The sequence below is a fragment of the Andrographis paniculata genome, unplaced genomic scaffold, assembly GCF_009805555.1.
Source record: "Andrographis paniculata isolate CXL003 unplaced genomic scaffold, ASM980555v1 Contig58END, whole genome shotgun sequence".
In the NCBI taxonomy this organism is placed as follows: domain Eukaryota; kingdom Viridiplantae; phylum Streptophyta; class Magnoliopsida; order Lamiales; family Acanthaceae; genus Andrographis; species Andrographis paniculata.
Window position 1 is genome coordinate 2,077,429 of NW_026137593.1, and position 22,180 is coordinate 2,099,608.

At 39.0% G+C, this 22,180-nt stretch overlaps 1 protein-coding gene across 7 annotated transcripts in view; it reads left to right on the forward strand.

The window, feature by feature from the left end:
* LOC127257654 (uncharacterized) overlaps positions 1–22,180 on the forward strand; it is a 113,709-nt gene that overhangs the window by 83,102 nt on the left and 8,427 nt on the right. For 2 of the 7 annotated variants that reach the window (XM_051284116.1, XM_051284115.1), the window contains exon 2: positions 8,030–12,006. In XM_051284116.1, coding sequence (XP_051140073.1) covers positions 8,909–11,983 — 3,075 coding nt within the window. In that variant the 5' untranslated portion in view covers positions 8,030–8,908 and the 3' untranslated portion in view covers positions 11,984–12,006. The other 5 variants (XM_051284113.1, XM_051284111.1, XM_051284112.1 and 2 more) reach the window with 5 other exon arrangements.

Below are 22,180 nucleotides of genomic sequence, written 5' to 3' on the forward strand. Positions count from 1 at the left end.
ATTTGTCCGTCTGCCAACAGAATATCAAAAATTTCGTCTGCCTTGGATACATCAAAGGTCGGTTGTTCCCTCTCCTCTGTTCCCGGCAGGGGCTTTAGTTTCGAACACACGTACGGTTTCCCACTCACAATTTCAGCTGCCATCTCTTCAATGATATTCCCCTGTTCATTATATGGCGAATATATTTCTGTATCAACACTGGTCATCTGTTGTACCCTGTTCCGACGGAAATTGTGATCTTTTTCTCTAAACAAAGACTTCAATCTCCCTGCTTTGGAGGCCAGACTAGCCAAGTCCTGAACATCATGAGCTGTCAACGCCTCCCGAAGTCTGGAATGCATATTCCTGACCACTAAATTGGTCATCTCACTTTCCTCGATGATTGTCGGGCACCGTCCTTTCATGAGACGTATCCGTTCAATAAACTGATACGCAGTCTCTTCTAGCATCTGCCGGATCTCTAAGAGATCTGTGAGTGAGACCGTTGGGAGGGGATTAAAAAATCTTGCATGGAATGCAGCCTCCAGATCTTCCCAAGTTTGCAACTGCCCTGGCGGTAGATTTGCGAACCATGAAAAAACGGTTCTTATAAGTGATAATCCGAACAACTATAATTTATAGAACGAATTATTGCCCACTTCCCCTAATTGAGCCGTGAAACATCCCACATGTTCAATGGTTAATGCCCCATCTTCTCCAGAAAATGAGTGAAAATCGGGTGGTCTGTAATTCCTTGGAAGCGGATGCTCATTGATGATTCTCTCTGAGAATGGCCTCTAGTATGCAGGTCTGTTGACCGTCTGAGGGTTCATTCCAAAATGCACTCTCAAGACCTGGGCAATGTCCTCTGGATCTATCCTGGGTGGAACAGGATCAAACAACGGGATGGGATTGTGAGCTTGCCCTCATAATCTCTCATCCCTGGGGTCGGTTGGTTCAGTTCTGACACCCAACGGAATGTTATTTGGATATGTCAAATGAGTCTTTCCCCTGTCAACCCTAGGGGCGGCAGTAGCACTTGGAAAAGTGCTATCCACATAGGAGGGCCCCGCGAAATTTGCCTGTAATCTGGATGGTGATGATTCTGGTGGCGTCTGGCTGGGTTGCAGAGTAACCCTTGACAACGTTTGATTTAGCATATTTTGCATAAGATTTTGTTGCTCCCGCAACATTTGTTGCTCACGCAACATATTCTGCATGGCCAAATTATGTTGATTGTTCAATTGCTGAACATAAGAAACCCAGTCGGTAGGTGCTTGTGGCATTTTTCCTGTATTTGGCATGACAGGTGGTGGGACTGTTTTCTCCCACCGGTGCAGACGATGCTTGAGGCTGTGAGCCTGCCATGTGGATCCTTCCAACGATTCGGCCGGACCTTAATCGTATGAAACTCTCCGTTGACGTAGGATCAGCAATCTTGCTTACTCCCACTGTGGTCGCCAAATTGTTGATGTATTTTTTTCAACAATATAAAGTAAAATTCGAAAATAGAGAAATATCTTCGAATTTGATAGATGAGTGCCTGAGATTAGGGATCTCTAAACACTATAGAATATATAAAATAAAATAGGAAAGATAAAATAAAAGACTGGAAAATAAAGTGGTGATCCCCAAAAGTAATTCTCTTGAATTTTTGTTAGTTGAAGATGCCTTTTTTCAAACAGTACGGAATCCTTAAATAATCCCTTGAAGATGCGGTTCGAACCGCTGTCTGGTCGGTTACCATAACCGCTGTTAACCACCCCAAAAGTTCTCTTCTATTGACACGTGTGTCAACCGTCCTACCACGTCCGACCTTCAAAAACCGTTCGCCAGTTGAAACTACCCTCCACTATCAGGAACTGCCTTCTCACCCGACCTGCAGATTAGCTACTTTACTGCCCGACCTTGTTACGCCCGACCTTATACTGCCTTATCTCCATAGCAGACCTAACTGTGCCCGACCATCGAACTCGGCATGATTATACTCGACCTCAGCGCCCGTCCTTTGGGATTTGTCCCGACCAGGTCCGACTTTAATGTCCGACCTTATTAGGTCCCGACCAGGTCCGACTTCAGTACCCGACCTCATTACGTCCAACCATTGGAATTGACCCGACCAGGTCCAGCTTCATCATCCGTCCGACCTTTGAGATTGACCCGACCAGGTCCAACCTTATCGTCCGACCTTAAGCTTGTCCGACCAGGTCATTGCAGCTATATTTGGAATCTCGAAAGTCCACTAAACTTTTGAATAAATATTAACCTAATTTGGTAGGCTCATTCTCTAAAACCCTACTTACCATTTTTTGTGCTCAACAATTATTTAAATAAAAACAAATAAAATATATTTTTTTCTTATCATCATATCACTTAATTTCAAAATTATTTGTTTTTCTGAAATGTTGCATAGCTCGAAGGAAGAAAAAGTTTTTTTGTAGCGGTTACAGGCGCATTTTGATATTTAAAAATCACCCGCAGTATCAATTTGGTAAAAGATATTTTCACACGTGGCAGTTTTTTATAGGTCCGTCACCCCACTGTTACTTACTATCAGGGTAAAGTTGAATTTCCCGAATAATTCCATGTGGTATATTTGGATTGTTAGATTGATTCCTTCCAACGGTCAAAAATGCTTTCTTAGCATTGTAGGTTTTATATGGATATACAAAATATTTTCAATTTTATTATAAATTGATAATATAAATATTGTATGAAGTTATTATGAGAATATTAATATAAATAATTATAAATATAATAGTATTTGTAATATAAAGTAAATTCATACTTATTAAAAAAATAAATACTTTTTATTTAAATAATAAAAAACGATAAAATATATAATTATTAAATCAACGAATAAAATATATTTTAGTAATATATAATAGAAATTATATCGCATTAAAATATTGGTGAACACACCCTATAAAAAATATTGTACAGCAATTAATATTTATATTTAGTTAAAATATTAATGAAAAATGTCATTATTATTCAAAAGATAAATTTCAAATACCTATATAGAAAATCAAAATTAGTGAAGGTAATTGGTAAAAGAAATGTGATTAATTCCAACGAATCATGACATACCACGTGTCCTTAGTCATCCTTTGCTGGTAAGGAACCAATTGAGTGAAACTTACACCTGTGGTCGAGACGAAGAAAAAGCAATGAAAGTGAAACATCATATAAAAAACATCACCACAATTATTGATTAGAATAATAATTGATAGGAAGATATGAAGCTCGTAATTTTTAATCCACTTGATTAAAAATAAATAAGTGAAGAAAACACAAAGAAAACAATTATTAGAAATTAAATTAAAGTAAAAAAAGAAAAAAAAAAAAAAAGAAGTGAGTGAGCAGTTAGGCCACTCTGCTTTTGTAAAAGCATGCGTTTAATTTCTACGAAGGCTCCAATTATTTCTAAAACGTACATGTTTTGAAGCGCGGCGTACACCTCTGTTCTGCGTCGTCTTCCTTGTTCGGACGCCTTTAAATACACCTCTCGTGTGCCCCAATCCTCAAACAAAAGCGATCTAATCCACTGCCTGCCTAGTTTAGATTCTCTCCCAAACGATTTCTACAATAATTGCTTTTGAAGTTGTTCAAATAGAGCAGAATTTACCGGTAATGGCAAGGAGATTCTGGAGCGTGGTGCGAGCAGCTTGTTCCGTACTAAGGAAGCGCGTCTCGAAGGCGAGATTGTTGGCTGATTTTAAGATCTACATGATGATGAAGCGAGGCAAGGTCGACGGCAAAGCCGACGTGTTTAATCTCGTGTTCCAAAAGGCAGGGGTAATTTTGTAATTAAGTAATGTTTTGGGCCGAGTCCAGCAATGCTCAAAGGCCTAATAAATGCGACGCAACGACGTCGTTTTAGGGGACGTTGTATCTGCTGAGTATAAATTGGCTGTCGTCAGATTTCACCGCTTGTCTTGTCCTCAGGTCTGTCTGTTTTCGTTTTACTCTTTTCCTTTACGATTGTGTAGTTTTGCTGATCGTAGGAATTAACTGAGATGAATTTCTTATTCTGAGTTTGTTTTGCGTCGATTTCATTTTACTCTGATTGAATTTAGGTTTGGAAAGTATGTGATTTTGTCGAATTCAATGTACTGGTCTCGATTAGAGCGATGAGATTTAGTGTATTGTGCTTTTGATACACATATTTTCAGTTCCCTATTATGCTTTGTGTTTGCCTTTAGGTAATTTTTCTGTTTCCGAAATCCTGTTGATAATGAAAAGCTTGGGTTGTATTTGGATTTGAATTTTTTGGAATGAAAATATGTTTAGGTGTGATGTTTCTGGTGGTGCGAAATGTGTATCCTTGTGCATGCAAATTTGAGAGGGTAAACAAACACCATTTTTGTGTGAATTCAGAGGGGAAATGTGTCTTGTTACAAAGGAAAGCTTGGGTAGGACCCTTTTTTTTTTTTTTTTTTTTTATCGGAAAGCTTGGGTAGGAACTTTTACATGTGAATCTTGTGGTCATAGAAATCAAGGAAAGGAGAGAAGAGAAAGGTCATTTGTAGGGTTTTCGCCAATTTTACATGCCTGTGTTCAAAACAACGTTAGTGGAATAAAATATAATGAACATTAAGATGAAATATGATCTAAAATTGTGTTGTCTCCTTTAGTTGCAAATTTTCTTAAATCACATCTCTTATTTCCTCAGATTTTTATCTTGTTTCACTAGTATTGGTAACGATGTCTGACAGTCTATGATATAAATATGAAATAGCTTAGGGTTTAGGGTTGTTTTGAATGCGTTAGATGTTTTGTTATTATATTTCAGTTTCAAATATTTGTTGCAATTTATGCTTGTTCACTGTTTTCTTATTGCAATTTAATCTACCAATAATTTTGATTCCTAAGATATGGACGCTTCGGAGTTGGAGACACAAACTAATTCCACCACCGCGGCGGTGGAGGAAGATGAAGAAGAGGAGTACGTTTTGCTTGATTTGGATGGCGTTTCCGACCACATTAGCATTCCTCCCAATGCGCCATACCAACTCTCTGTACGTACTATTTCAGTCCACTCTTATTCTCTTACATTCAAAAGTTTGAATTCACTTCCATAGGTTTCGAGATTACATTGATAATTGTCATTGTTTCGTTGTTGTATGAATATGATTATTATTTGAACGATTTATGCAGGGCCTGGACACTCCCAATCCGATTCTGCTGATAGATAACAAAATTAAATTGGTGAGTCGATACCCATCCATTTGATTATTTTCACCTGATGCATACTTCCTAGACGATTCTGTGGTAGCAAACGAGAAATAATTTTGCTCAATAAATTTTGACATGGACAACCGGGATCCAAGATGTTCTGTTTTAGTTCTTCATTTATTGTAGTCGACATTTTGATACCGAGTAAAATAGCTGTTGCTTGATGGTCCATTGGTATGTTTTCCCCTAAAATTCGACTGATCAGATGAAGTTGTTGGCTTGGCAATTCCATTAGAATGCCTGAAACAATTAAACGAAAATTGACATTTGATTGCACATATTTATTTATAATTTCTCTTACTCGAATCCACGTAACTATTTTGTATTTCAGATAGGATAATATGAAGAGACAATTGGGACTTGCCTTGTTTTTAATCAATCTGGTAAGCAGCCATGTTTATCATTGTACTATTAAATCGTGGCTAAGATGCACAAAACTTACCGTGGTTTCACGAAATTGCGTAAAATCCCCTATAGTTCTAAAATTGCGTCAAACTCTCTCATAACTTCATAAATTCTGCGTCTAACCCCATATACAGTTCTTATTTAACGGTGTTTGACCTAAATGCTAAAATTGCAAATGAATTTCGGAATATCGATTTTTAAACCCTTAAAATTACTAATATATTCATTTTTTTTATATTTAGCGTCACATAATAGTAAAAATAAGCTCTTGAAATCGGAGAGAAACAACTAATTATGAGTGTATTTACTGGTTTTTAAGGTTAAATATAATAGGAATAAATATATTTGTAATTTTAAGTGTTTAGAAATTAAGATTTTGAAATTCATTCACAGTTTAGACTCGTGTAGGTCAAACACCTTTAAATAAGGACCGTTATGGGGGTTAGATGCAGAGTTTATAAACCACAAGGGAGATTGACGCACTTTTAGAAGTACGAAGGACTTGACGCAATTTCGTAAAACCACAAGTGTGTTTGGTGCACTTTAGCCTTAAATCTCTTAAGTTGATAGAACTTTGGTTGGATTATCCTTAAACCTGAGACTCAGGATCATCACCTATTTATATATTAAAAAGCCGCAATTGTAGACTATTTTCACCTAATAAAAAACGTGCATTACAACATACCAACGACACAGATTGAGGTTTTTGTTGTGTTTTTTAAGATACAAACATCTTGCCGGCTTATACCACATGTTTTTATTCCTTCGATAAACAGATGGATCTCCTATTGTTCACAAAGAGACAGGGCCTTCGGAAGCCAGCCTTTTCTCCGGAAAATACATAATAGATCCGAACGAAACCCCGGCCAAACAAGTAAGTGCAGCTGCTTCCCTACACAAAATTCTCAAATATAGACTATTTTCAGAAGTTAATGATTCTAATGTAGAAAAATCAAGCAGACAGTGAACAAACTTCAGTTTAAATTATCGATTCAAAAGTAGGATTTTGTATTTACTTTAGAAACTATGTTTATCGGACATATTTTATATGCCCATAACCTCCCCTACTAGGAAAAATTAGGCCCCCAGGCCTATCCCGCCCCACAGGGGTTCGAGTAGACATGAGAAATACCTCATAGTATATTTAGTTTATATAAATACTATAATAGATATATTGTGTATAATATATGAACAAGAATTTGGAATGGAAAACTAGGGGAATAGTGAAAGTTTAGGGTTTATTTAGATTGAAGTTTTGGAATTTTAGATTTTTTTATTTTGATCGGATTTTTTTTTAGAATAGTAAAAAGTTGATTATTTGATGTGATGTTTTTGTGAGAGTAAAATGATATTTGGTGTGATATATTTTTTAAAAAATTACGGTTAATGAATAGTGTGAAAAGTTCCAAAAGTGTATATAAACAAAGCTTAGTTAATAAAATGAGTAAATCACTCACATTCACATTGTGTATTCACATTTTTATAGATGAATTGATTTTATGTATATGGTATGGAGAATTGTGTCAAAAAGTATAAAATATACTCTATTATTATAAATATTTGATTTTTTGACTTTTTTTTCTAATTAGTATTTGAAATTTTTTTTTTACTTTTGTAAAAAATTTTGTGTTATTTATTACTCCTTCTGTCCCAACTTGTCCCATTTACCGTAGACACGATAAGTTAAGAGGGATATAATAAGTAAATAATTAAGAATGTATTAGTGAAATTAGTTATGATATAATATAAATAATTAGATTAAGATAACTAATTAGTCTAATCAAAATTAAAAATTAAAAATTTTAAAATGATATTGAAGGTATAATTCTTTTTAAAAATAGCATTGTAAGAACATAGCGGATATGTTTTTGGGGTTTTTGATTTATTTTTTAAAATAGTAAAAAGTAGTAATAGAAAAATGTGTTTGATAAAGTAAAAAGTTAAAATAGATTTTTACTGAAATTGCCATGGTTATACAGTAAAAAACCGAAGAAAATGTTTTGATATTTATTGTTTTGTAAATAGTAAATCAAATAGAAAAAGGTGTTGTAAGTGATATTTATATTGAATGTTTTATGCATTTCAATTAAAATTACAATTTAAAACTGAAATCAATTACTCCCTCCCTTCCATATAATTTATTCCTATTTTCTATTTTCGTCTGTCCTATATAATTTGTCCATTCCTTTTTTGGAAATATAATTGTTACGTATGAAATTTAGAATTAGGTTCAAAAGCCCAAGGTAAAGGAAAAAATGGGCCTGGCAATAGAGTTGATTGAACTGGCTGAAGGACACCGTGGGGAACTCAAGGAAAATAGGTTTATTTCTAAGGAAAATACAGGTCGGGAGGTCCTCAAGACGGAAAGTCATCAGGACGGAAAGACCTCAGGTCGGGAAGTCCTTAGGTCGGGAAGTCCTCAGGTCGGGAGGTCCTCAGGTCGAAAGGTCCTCAGGTCAAAAAGTCCTCAGGACGGAAAGTCTTCAGGTCGGGAGGTCCTCAGGTCGAAAAATCCTCAGGACGGAAAGTCTTCAGGTCGAAAAGTCCTCAGGTCGGAAAGTCCTCAGGTCGGGAGGTCCTCAGGTCGGGAGGTCCTCAAGACGGAAAGTCATCAGGACGGAAAGTTCGCAGGTCGGGAGGTCCTCAGGTCGGAAAGTCCGCAGGTCGAAAAGTCCTCAGGACGGAAAGTCCTCAGGTCGGACAGGTCGGGAGGTCCTCAGGTCGGGACTCTACGGCTGGACCAACAAGTCGGATGGTTTGCAAGTCGGACCAATACGGTTGTAGATTGGCAGTCGCGCCAAAAGGGCGGAAGGTCTGTGGTCGGCTCAAAGAGTGAAATATAGTGATAATTTTGGTCCGCTGAGGACACGTGTCAGCAGGAGAAGGGTTGGAAGACGGTTGGAAAGGAGACGTTGTAACCGTTCGGGCGACGGTTTTCAGTACAGTTTCTCAGGGAATATTTAAGGATTTGGATCATCATTTGGCAAGGGATCTTCAATCAACTTCAACAAAGCAAAGTTAGATTTGGGGATCACCACTTTAAATTTCAGTCTTTTATTTTCCAGTTTATTTTCTGTACCATACAGTGTTTAGAGATTCCTAATCTCAGGCACTAATTAATCAAGTTTAAGGATATTTTCTATATCTTTGAATTTTACTTTATTTTTGTTGAAAAATTACATCAACAAATTGGCGACCACAGTGGGAGCAAGACAAAATTGCTCATTCCAATTCCGGCGACAATTTCATACGTCTTAGATCCGGCCGTATCATCGGAAGGGTCCATATGGCAGGTTCACAACCTCAATCATCGTCGGCACCGGTGGGAGAATCCGTTCCACCACCTATTGTGCCAAATGCTGGGGAAATCCCACAACCACCAACTGATTGGAGGTCTTATGTTCAACAAATGAACAACCAGCAAACTTTGGTTATGCAAAACATGTTGCGTGAGCAACAGAATCTGATGCAGAACATGTTAGATCAAGCACTGTCAAGGGTTAGTCTTCAACCCACTCAAACTCCACCAGGAGTATCACCATCCAGACTACAGGCAAATTTCGCAGGGCCATCATTCGTGGATAGTGCATTTCCAAGTGCCACAAATCCCAACCGAACCGATAGGGGAAAATCTCCTCTGACTTTTCCCAACACTGTTCCGCTGGGACCAAGGGTTTCCAGTCCGCAGCCGAACAATACAAGGGAGGACAGGCCTGAAGGACATATACATGATCCTATTCATATTCCTGTGCAGGATCCTTTCCATGTTCCTGATCATCAACGCTTTCATGTAGATCCTGATGAGATTGCACATATATTAAGGGATCAGTTTGGGCTAACTCCTCAGATGGCTAACCGCCCTGCATATCAGAGACCTTTCCCAGAAAGGATCATTAATGAACACCCCCTCCCAAGGAATTATCGACCACCCGATTTTCATGCATTCTCAGGGGAGGACGGATCTTCCACCATAGAACATGTTGGTCGGTTCACAGTACAATTGGGAGAAGTTGGTAATAACCCTTTTTATAAGTTGCAACTGTTTGGTTTATCTCTTACTAGAACAGCGTTTTCGTGGTTTGCAAGTCTGCCTCCTGGACAAATTCAGACGTGGGAAGGACTGGAGATGGCATTTCATGCCAGATTCTTCAATCCTTTACCAACTGTTTCTTTAACTGATTTACTAGAATTGAGACAGTACCCAGAAGAATCTGCTTCACAGTTTATAGAAAGGGTGCGATTGATGAAAGGGCGCTGTCCTACGGTAATCAGTGAGAAAGAGATGACCAATTTAGTGGTCCGAAATATGCATACTCGCTTAGGAAAGGCACTCACTGCACTGGATGTTGAGGATTTGGCAAGTCTTGCATCTAAGGCTGGACGCTTAGAGTCTTTGTTCAGAGAGGAAGATCAGAATAACAGGCGTAATAGAGGCCAACATATGGCGAGTATGGGAACAGAAACATGTGACTTTGATTTTAATCAGTCAGAAGAGATGGCAGCCGAAATCCTTTCTGGAAAACCTTATGTATGCCCCAAATTGAAGCCGGTACCAGGGTCTGAAGGAAAGGATCAACCGACGTTTGATAGTTCGAAAGCTGACGAAATCTTTGATATCCTGTTGACTGATGGCCAGATCCGTATTCCAAAGGGGCAAAGATTGGCCACTAAAGAAGAAATCAAAGGGAGACCATACTGTAAGTGGCATAATTCTTTCACACACAATACAAGTCAGTGTACTCATTTCAGGAAGGAAATTCAAAAAGCCATCAAGATAGGTCGGCTCAAGTACATCACTTTAGGTGTAGACCAGCAACCGTTTCCGAAAGTAACAACGTCAATGGTTGACATACAACCAAGTTCGGAAACAGAAAAAAACAATTCGGCCAATAGTGGACAAACAGGGGAACGAACTCAAGCAAGCCCCGGAACAAAAAAAGGAAGTCAGCCAAACAGTGGCCGACCGGAAGAAAGACTCAAAGTGTGTGAAAAGCCAGTCGCTGAAAAATGGGACAATCCAGACGGTTCTTTTAATGTGGAGGTGAAAGAAAAGGTTTTAGTGCGTGACCACCCGACCAGAAAAACAGGGTCAGTCGGAAATAATTGGGCTCGAAATAAAAAGCCTTTACCAGTTGATATAGATCCTCGTTTCCCAGGTATGAATCGTACACAGATTCGTAATGCCAAACGCAGGTATGCTGCGAAGTATGGGAAACGAGTTCCTTCAACAAAACAACTAACCGACGAACAAAAAGCAGCCGACCATCCGGCAGGAGATCAGTCCATTAGAGTCTTTTCAACAGAACAAACAACCAACGAACAGGGAGCAGCCATTCAATCTCCAAAAAATCGGTCCATTCGGGTATGTTCAAGAAAGCAACCGAACGACGGGTTAGGCGTTTCGGAGTATACCAAAGGAAGTTCGTCGGGACAGGGGAAAGGTAAAGGAATATCAGATGAAATAATTAGAGGTTTTAGATGCCAACATTGCGAACGGATCAACATCAATCCATCTCCTGAAGAATTCCGTATAGAATCTTTGACGGTTCAATCTCAGAATAAGACAAAGGAAGAAGTTGTAACTACAGAGGAAAATTCGAGATCTGTTAAATCTCGTCTAGGGCCACGAATCCCTTGTCGAATGACAGAGATTAATCAGATGAAAGATGAACCGATGTGGGCGAGTCTGTTAGATGATCCTACGGACGAACCTTTATGGGCAGTCTTGGCAGATAACGAATTGGAGGAAACAGAGTGGGCAAAGGCTTCAGATCCCGAGTCTCAGTCGGAGACACCTTCGATAGTGTTTCCTCCTATTCCAGAGGGTGCGATCTCCCATTTGAAACCTCTGTATGTTAATGCTCACATTTGCGGGAAACCAATCACAAAGGTTTTTGTAGATAATGGAGCAGTCTTTAATGTTATGCCATTGAAGACTCTCAAGAAGCTAGGGAAAGGAATTCATGATCTGTCTCCTGTGGAATTCGAAATGACAAGCTTTACAGGGCAGCCGACCAAGCCTGAAGGTATGATGGTTGCCACAATTGAAGTCGGACCAAAAAAGATCTCCACTGTTTTCTTTATTGTGGATGCAGATACTACATACTCTCTCTTGCTGGGGAGAGATTGGATTCATGCCTCTCAATGTGTGCCATCAACACTGCATCAACAATTAATGTTCTGGGAAGGAAATCAGGTCTTCAAAATGGAAGCAAATGACAACCCATTCGATGTATCAGAACAAGTTGAAGAGTCAGTTTTTTATTCCAGTCATTTGGTTCCGATGTCTCAGTTATATATGGCCAGGGAATACCCAAACAAGGGTTATAAAGTCACTGGCCAGAACTCGATGTTCTATTAAAAGAACAACTTTATTGTATGGCTCATGATAAAGCCACACCTATTCTCGTATAATTTGTCTGTTATGGGTGATACAAGTTTAGAAGTATGTAGTTCTCTTATTACTAAGTTCTATTTAAAGCAGTTATTACATAAAGCAGAAAATAGTAAAGAGATTCTTGATGTTCACCTCCAAGAAGATGAACAATTTCGTTGGCCTGATTTATTAGAAAAAACAGAACCAACAGCTTCATCACAAGACCCATTATTGGAGTTTAATTTAGGAACCGAATTGGTTCCAAAAGTGATCAGGCTAAGTGGTTATTTGTCTGAAGAGCAACAAACAATGATGCTCGAAGTTATTAGAAACAACATTGATTGTTTAGCATGGGATTATTCATAAATGCCTGGTTTGAAAAGAAGTTTAATAGAGCATTGATTGCCTATCAAGGAAGGTTGCAAACCTTATAAGCAACTCCCAAGGCGAATGAGCCCAGATCTGATGCCTCAAATCAAGGAAGAAATCCAAAAACTTCTCAAAGTGGGTTTCATTCGGCCTTGCCGTTATGCGGAATGGCTGGCTAACATTGTACTAGTGGTCAAGAAAAATGGTAAGATCAGGATATGCATCGATTTCAGGGATTTGAATCTAGCTACCCCTAAGGACAAATATGTGATGCCTATGGCCGACATGTTGATTGATGCAGCAGCAGGGCATAAAGTCCTTAGTTTGATGGATGGTTATGCAGGTTATAACCAAATATTTCTGGCAGAAGAAGACATTCCTAAGACAGCATTCAGGTGTCCAGGGGCTTTAGGTATTTATGAATGGACAGTCATGCCATTCGGGTTAAAGAATGCAGGGGCAACTTACCAAAGAGCCATGAATTCAATCTTTCATGATCTAATTGGCAAATCTATGGAAGTTTATATTGATGATGTTATTGTCAAATCCTCCAGTTTTAACGAACATTTGAGAAATCTTGAAGAGGCATTCGAAAGAATGAAGAAGTACAAGTTGAAGATGAATCCAACCAAGTGTGCTTTTGGAATATCAGCTGGGAGCTTTTTAGGATTTTTAGTTCATGAGAGAGGAATTGAAATCGATGCTAATAAGGCTAAAGCCATTCTTGACAGTCGGTCACCCAAGACGGTTAAAGAAATCCAAAGTCTTTTGGGTAAGGTGAATTATTTGAGGCGTTTCATTTCTAATGCTGCTGGCAAGGTCAGACCAATTACTAAATTGTTAAAAGCTGGAAAAAATGCTTTTGAATGGGGTCCAGATCAACAGACGGCTTTAGATGCTATCAAGCAGGCATTGGTTCACCCTCCAGTTTTAATGCCTTCTAAACAAGGTCGGCCGCTCAAACTTTATTTGGCAAATACACATGAAGTGGTTAGCTGTTTATTGGCACAGGATGGTGATGACGGGAAGGAAAGGGCAATTTACTATCTTAGTAAAACCCTTGCAGGACCAGAACTGAATTATACTATGCCAGAAAAAATGTGTTATTCATTGGTCTTCGCTTGCACTAAACTCGAGCATTATTTGCTGCCCAGAAGAATTGAGGTCATATCAAAGGTGGATCTCATCAAATTGATTTTACAGAGACCTACTATGAAGGGCAGACTCATGAAGTGGGCCATCAAATTGGCTCCTTTTGATCTCCAACATTCCCCTTTGAAGGCAATCAAGGGACAAGCAGTAGCCGACTTCTTATCAGAATTCTCACAAGTCGGATATTCTTTTTATGATAGTGTCCGACCACTCAGTTGTTCATCATATCTGAATAATCTACAGGTCGGATGTGTGCCTTATATAAGTACCAGAACATGGTTGATGTTCTTTGATGGTTCCACCTCTGGAAACAAATCAGGAGCAAGGGTCTTTTTGCAAGGACCTGACGGTCAAAAGATCAACTTACAACTACGATTGGAAGCCATGACCCATAATTCGGCAGAATATGAAGCTTTAATTTTGGGTTTGGAGGCTTTAATAGCCAGGAAGGTCCAGTCTGTAATCATAAGAGGGGATTCTCAACTAGTAATCAACCAGGTAAACAATCAATATGTTTGCAATTACCCTCATCTTCGCAGATACAGGGACATTGTGGGTCGGTTACTGACAAAAATCTCAGAAGTAATAATTGAGTTCATTCCAAGGATAGAAAACCAACGTGCTGATGAGTTGGCTCAAAGGGCCTGTAAAGGAATTCTGGAGGATATGTGTTCGGGGGTCAAGTCGGACATAGAAGGAAAGACAGACCAAATATGTGATCGAATGGTCGGACAAGAGACTGTCGGACAGGAGCCCGACGGCGTAGTTACAGTCGGACACAAAGATACTAGTGAAACAGCGACCGATTGGAGAACAGAACTTATCATGTATTTACAAAATCCAGGTGCGAATGTTTCAATTGCAATACGATTGAAGGCTTTACGTTTTCAATTGATAGATGGAATTTTGTATAATAGATCATTTGAAGGTTTACTTTTAAAATGTTTGGGGTCTAAAGAAGCTCTAGAGGTAATGACAGAAGTACATAGTGGGATATGTGGAGCTCATCGGGCAGGTCTGAATATGAGATGGGCCATTCATCGTTTGGGGTTTTTCTGGCCAAAGATTTTTGAGGATTGCATACAATTTGCCAAAGGCTGCCAGGAATGTCAGAGACATGGAAATTTAAACCATTTGCCAGTAACCGAATTGCAATCTTTGGTAAAACCATGGCCTTTTAAATCATGGGCTATGGATATCATTGGTAAGATACATCCTGCTTCATCGAAACACCATTGTTTCATATTGGTCGCGACTGACTACTTTACCAAATGGGTAGAAGCAGTTTCTTTGAAAAATGTAGATCAGAAAGAAGTGATAGACTTCGTTTTGAATCAAATTATTTACAGATATGGTATTCCTCAGTCTATAACAACCGACCAAGGCCTGGTTTTCACAGGGGAAAAGTTCTCTAGTTTCTTGGCAGAATTTGGTGTCCGATTACACCATTCGTCACCTTATTATCCCCAAGCCAATGGACAAGCGGAAGCAGCAAATAAGATCATTATTGGGATTATAAAGAAGATGGTTGAAGGGAACCCAAGAAAGTGGCATTTGTTATTGTCTCGGGCTTTATGGGCACACAGGAATACCAGAAATACGGCCACAGGGTTCTCACCGTACCAACTCACTTTTGGCCAAGATGCTGTTTTACCAGCCGAAATCCGAGTATCGTCTGGCCGAACAGAATTTACTGATGGTGATCTTACAAAAGAATACCAACAGCTTATGTTGCAACAGTTGGAGGATTTGGATGTTAACCTGTAACACCCCCAGTTGGCTCATATTGGAAATGCTACCGCCACACTGCATTATGAGGTCGTCACCTCCTACTTCGGACCACACAATACAGTGTTAAGGCTAAATTAACCATAATACAATATACGTAAGTTCACTCACTCAGCCCATCTTTCTATGTCTCGAGACGTCCCCTGTCTCGGATGTGCCATGCATACCTGAAACAAATATTTTCTTAAAAGCAGTCTAGAATTAAATCCATTTTAAGAACTAAAGTGAAATATGTTATTTCACACCTTTTTAAAATAAAGTTTAATTCCCGTTAATCATAAAATACGTGTCATGTCATGCCAATAGTGAAATGATGCAATACAGATATCAAACTCGACAACAATGCACACTCACATATATATATATCCGCCAAAGTGAGCAACCGGAATAACCTCGGCTCCATAATCACAAGCTCACTACATCTGTCTAAGTGAGCAGCCGGAATACCCTCGGCCCCGTAATAACAAGCTCACTAGACCATCATCAATAAATAGCCAGAAAATCCTCGGCTCAAGGAAGGACCTGATAAACCCATAACAATATAACGGTCATCCGGTCACTTCCATATACCCACCATACCACTCCTACAATCAATACATGGATAGCCGAACGTTGTCGCCATTAACCACAAGACGCCCCATAGTCTGTGATAGCGAAGATAGGACCCCCACTGACTAGCCCTATCCCGTGTAATGTAATAGAATCCGTGCAACCTGGAATCACCCAAGGGAAACCCGGAAACTCTACTCCTCCTCGCGCGCCCTAACGGGATCACGTTTGGAGTTTGGCATATGATCCTAAACTACCGGTAGACCTCACTAGTGATCAGTCCAATGAGTGGAACAACACCGAACACGAATGATTAGACCAAATACGTCTCAACTACAATAGGTCTAATCCCTGAATGACCGTGCGACTAAGTCACCCAGTTGTCCGACTACTATCGTCCACTATCGCCAAAGTGTTACGGTACATCGGGGTCGAATATCCTAACCCCAGATGATGCCCTCGCCTAGCACTACCGCACACAACGACTAGACGATAGATCCATAAAACACATCCGATAAACCGTGCAATATGTGTGCAACATGCCAAATAAGTGAATTTACCGAAAAGGGCTGGTGAGACAGCTCACCTATCCTTCTTCTCATAAATTCACCAACGCGATCATATATGTATATCAAATATCATAAACCGTGAAGTCTCCCACATGCATACGCACACACACATATATATATATAAATATATACATGCAACAAAATGATTCACATAATATCATGTTAACATATTAATCAGAATCGCATGCAACATGCATACCTAATTTCTTAAAATTAGATTTAATTCCCTACTGCTTACCTTTTATCGACACTACCTAGCTCCCGCAATTTCACCCAAATCTCTTCCAACGTACACCTGCCCCATTATTTACTCAAATCAGTTGAGCAATATATTTATATATAGGAGCTACCTGCTTATTCAAAAGCTAATTTCTATAGTTAGCTCGTTGGGTTTCAAACTTTTATATTTAGCAGACTACGATATTCTAGTTATAAAACTCTTATACCTCATAATATTTATATCGCCCGATTATTAAATAAAAATACCTAAAGATATGAATAAACAGGCAGGTAAAATACACTGCTGTTTTCAATTCGGCTCGGATCGATACAAAATTCTCAAAATATAATACTAGGACTACGAATAGGCTATTAGCTAAAAAAATTCGTCGATTAAATAGCCAAATAGCCGGTTATGAATTTTTGAAGAATTTCTAATTTAATATTCCCAATATAGAAATTCATATTAAAATCCATAATTAAATTCTACGTATAACAAATAATACAATACCGAAGTCGGAATCCAAATTGGACAGCTAAATCTTTTTCTTTCTTTTTTTTTCTTCTTTCTTCTCCTTCGCATTTCTTCCTCTGCCTTCGTTCGCAGGTGTGTTGGTTTGTTTTATATGTATATATATAGTTATATTATTATTATATATTATATATTATATTATATTATTATTATTATTATATCTTCGTTATCATTCATCCTTATCATTATTATTATTATTATTATTATTATTATTATTATATTATATATATTATATTTTATATTTATCTTTATCGATATTTATCCGTTTAACAGTCTTTTCAATCATAATCAATATATAAAATAGGAATAAAATTTGTTCCAAAATATTAATATCTTAATTCCAAAATATTATAAAAATATTTATTTGCTATAATAATATTATTTTATACACTCCAAAATCGGGGTATTACAATTTACTCCCCCTTAAAAGATTTCGTCCCCGAAATCTAAACTCAAACGCATAACAACACTACTTAATTAAACAAATGTGGGTATGCTTTGAACATCTCTTGTTCTACTTCCCACGTAGCCTCTTCTGCTCCATGCCGGGACCACATTACCTTCATCATACGAATATCTCGGTTCCTCGTAGTTCGAACCTTTGTGTCCATGATCCAAAGAGGCATTTCCTCATATGAAAGATCCTCATTTAGCTCTAACTCATCCGGAGATAAAATATGAGAAGGATCTGTGACATACCTACGAAGCTGCGATACATGAAACACATTATGAATTCGTTCCATGGAATTAGGAAGTGCTAACCGATAAGCCCAATCCCCAACTCGATTGAGGATTTCATAGGGTCCAACATAACGCGGACTCAATTTTCCTTTAATTCCAAACCTTCTAATACCTTTCATTGGAGATACTTTTATCAGGACGAAATCTCTACTTTGATATTGGTCTTCACGTCAGGCTTTATCGGCATAACTTTTTTGGCGATCTTGAGCTATCTTCATCTTCTCCCTGATAACTCGAATCTTATTTTTTGATTATTCGATCATTTCTGGACCTAATATCAGTCGATCACTCATGTCATCCCAACTTAAAGGAGTTCTGCATCTTCGTCCATAAAGAGCTTCAAAAGGAGCCATTCCAATACTTGTTTGATAACTATTATTATATGAGAATTCCACTAAATCCAAGTAGTCCTCCCAACTTCCTTGAAATTCTATTGCACAAGCTCTTAGCATATCTTCCAGAATACAGATAGTTCGCTCTGATTGACCATCAATCATTGGATGAAATGCAGTACTCATATGCAACTGAGTACCAAAGGCTTCTTGCAATTTTTGCCAAAATCGAGATTGAAAACGTGGATCACGATCCGATATGATTACCTCAGGAATACCGTGTCGTTTAACCACATGATGAACATATAATTGGGCCAACTTCTGCATGCTCCAAGTCATACGTACTGGGATGAACACTGCTGACTTAGTCAATCTATCTATAATCACCCAAATTGCATCTGTTCCCAACTTCGCCCTTGGAAGTCCTGTCACAAAATCCATTGCAATAGAATCCCATCTCCAAAGCGGAACTTCTAAAGGCTGTAGCAACCCCATCGGTCTCTGATGTTCTGCTTTTACCTTTTGGCAGTTTAAACATTGTGCAACGAATTTGGCTACATCCTTCTTCATGCCCTTCCACCAAAAATGTTGACGTAAGTCTTGATACATTTTAATCCCCCCTGGATGCATTGAATGTGGTGTATTATGAGCCTCACTCATAATTTTCTCTTTCAAACCGCTTCGGTCCTTTGGGATACACCACCTCCTATGGAATCGAAGACTCCCATCTGAAGCAATATTAAAGTTTTGAGTCTGACCGCCCTGAACTTTTATAGCCAGCTCGACCATCTTATCATCTTCCATTTGAGCCGCTCTAATATGATTATAAATTTCAGGCTCAACTTGCATCATTTGCAAATATCCCCGCGTCATGCCCCGTCCAAGTACTTCAATTTCCATCCGTGCTAGATCTTGACACAGTTCATCAGCAACTGACATATAACCCAACTTATGCCTTGGTTTTCGACTCAAGGCATCAACTACAACATTTGCTTTACCTTCATGATATACAATTTCGAGATCATAATCTTTCACCAATTCTAACCATCTTCTTTGTCTTAAATTTAATTCCCTTTGGGTGAAGATATATTTCAGACTCTGATGGTCAGTAAACATTCTACAATGGGCACCATAAAGATAGTGCCTCCAAATCTTCAAAGCAAATACAACTGCTGCCATCTCCAGGTCATGTGTAGGATAATTTTCTTCGTGAGGTTTTAGTTGTCGTGACGCATAAGCAATAAATCTTTGATTCTGCATTAAGACGCATCCCAATCCCCTTTTCGAAGCATCACTATAAACTTCAAAATCCTCACCCTCTACTGGTAAAGCCAAGATTGGTGCTGAAGTTAATCGATGTTTCAATTCTAAGAAAGAGGACTTATATTCACGATCCCAATTAATCATTGTGTCCTTCTTCAGCAAATTAGTTAATGGCTTCGCAACCCTCGAAAAATCAAGAACGAATCTTCGGTAATACCCTGCCAAACCCAAAAAGCTTCTTACTTCTGGTTGATTGGTAGGTCTTGGACAATCTGAGATTGCCGCAACTTTAGAAGGATCTACTGAGATACCCTTACCAGACACTACATGCCCCAAGAAAGCAACCTTTTTCAACCAAAACTCACATTTGGATAACTTGGCATATAACTTCCTCGCACGCAGTGTATTTAGTGTCACACGCAAATGTTTTGCATGTGTCTTTTTATCTGGAGAATATACCAAGATATCATCGATAAATATCACCACAAACTGATCGAGGTATGGTTGAAAAATTCGATTCATTAATTCTATAAACGCAGCCGGGGCGTTGGTCAACCCAAAAGACATAACCGTAAATTCATAATGACCGTATCTAGTGCGAAAGGCTGTCTTAGGAATATCATGCTCTGCAACCCTTAATTGATAATATCCAGACCTCAAGTCAATCTTGGAGAATACACTTGCACCTCTCAGTTGATCAAATAAATCATCAATTCTCGGAAGAGGATATTTATTCTTTACCGTTACTTTATTCAGCCCATTGTAGTCAATACACAACCTTAAGCTTCCATCTTTCTTTTTCACAAATAAAACTGGAGCACCCCAAGGCGACGTACTAGGACGAATGTAAACTTTATCCAATAATTCCTGTAGTTGAAATTTAAGTTCAGCGAGTTCCAACGGTGCCATGCGATATGGGGCTCTTGATACTAGCTCGGCGCCTAACACAATATCAATAGTAAAATCCACCTCACGAGCTAGTGGCATACCAGGAATATCATCAGGAAATACATCAGGAAAATCTCGAACCACAGGAATATTTTGCTATTGTTGCTCCCCTTGCTTCAAATCTCTTACCTCACACAGATACACCGGATACCCCTTACGAATAAGTGCTTGAAATGATAGGGATGAAATTACCTTCATAGAAGGTTGTCTTGCCGATCCTGCATAGCTCACTTGTTCACCCATTGCTCCAACCAATGAAATTGATCTTTTTCGACAATCAAATTGAGCTTGATATGCCATTAACCAATCCATCCCCAGTATCACATCGAACTTGGATAACTTCATACTCAACAAGTTAGTAGCAAACTCAACTCCCCCAATCCTAATTGGAATTTGCATATAGAGTTCTCGGCACTCCAGTACTTCTCCTGATGGAAGTAAAACTTCCACTACCACTTCTACCGATGAATTCAGACCCAATCTTTTAACCAAACGTTTAGATATGAACGAGAACGTTGCACCCGAATCAAATAACACAAGAGCTGACAAACCGCAAACAAGAAATCTACCCGTTAAAACCTCACCTGGGTAATGATTAGCCTCTGTTTGGGTAACCACATTTATTCTGCCACGCTGGTCAGGTCCTCTGCCTAGCTGGCTAGATGATGGACGTGACTGGCTTCGACCACCTCGCCATGATGGTCCTAATCCTCTCCCCTATGACTGTGAAGATGGCGGCTACCATGGCCTAAATCTCGGTTCTGGAAACTCCCTTGCAGTTACCACACTCGGACATAGCCTGGCAATATGACCACTACCACCACACTTAAAACATGTTAATGGAAATTTATCACAACGGGTACCTGAATGACTTGTTCCACAACGTCGACAAACAACCCCCGATTGTTGAAACCTCTCTTGACTCGGTTCTTTAATCGAAATCCCTTTATACGATGGCCCAGACCTGAATATTTGCCATAATTTATTTTTACCCTTTGGTTCGTCCTCCACCTTAGCTTTTCCTTTATCTCGAAACTGATGTTGATACCCCATCTCCTTCTCACTGTTCTTCTGTCTGACTTCCTGCTTCTGATAGAATCGAGCAGCACGCTCGTAAGCCTCATACAACAAACTGATATCCAACACAGCTAAAGCTTCTTGAATCCTATGCTGCAACCCATCTACAAAATGATCAACTCTATCTCGCTCACAGGAAAAGTAGTCAAGAACATACATCTCCAGCTCATTGAATTTTACAAAATAATCTTCGACTGACATCGAACCCTGCTTCAAGTCCAGCAACTCTTGCTTCTTTGCTTTTCGAACATGTGACGGTATAAACCTAGCTTTTAATTTTGCTTTAAACTCATCTCAAGTCATATCCACTTGGTCCACTCCCGCAGCTTCCTCACCTAACCACCACCGATTTGCTCGACCTTCCAAGAAATAAGCCTCGATATTGACTCGTTGATCTGGTGGAACCTGAACAACACGAAATATCTTTTCCATCTTTTCAACCCAGAACTCAAGAACTCCAGGCTCTACAGAACCAGAATATGCTGGCTGGTTATGCCGCATCACAGCATCAATAAAACTCCTCTGTTGAGGCATCATCGCAACCATAAACTGCCGGAAGAAATCCTGATTAGGTTCCTCTATTGGTACATGCTCTGGCACAGGATATTGTGACTCATCAGACGAAGGATCTAGTTCTGGGCCT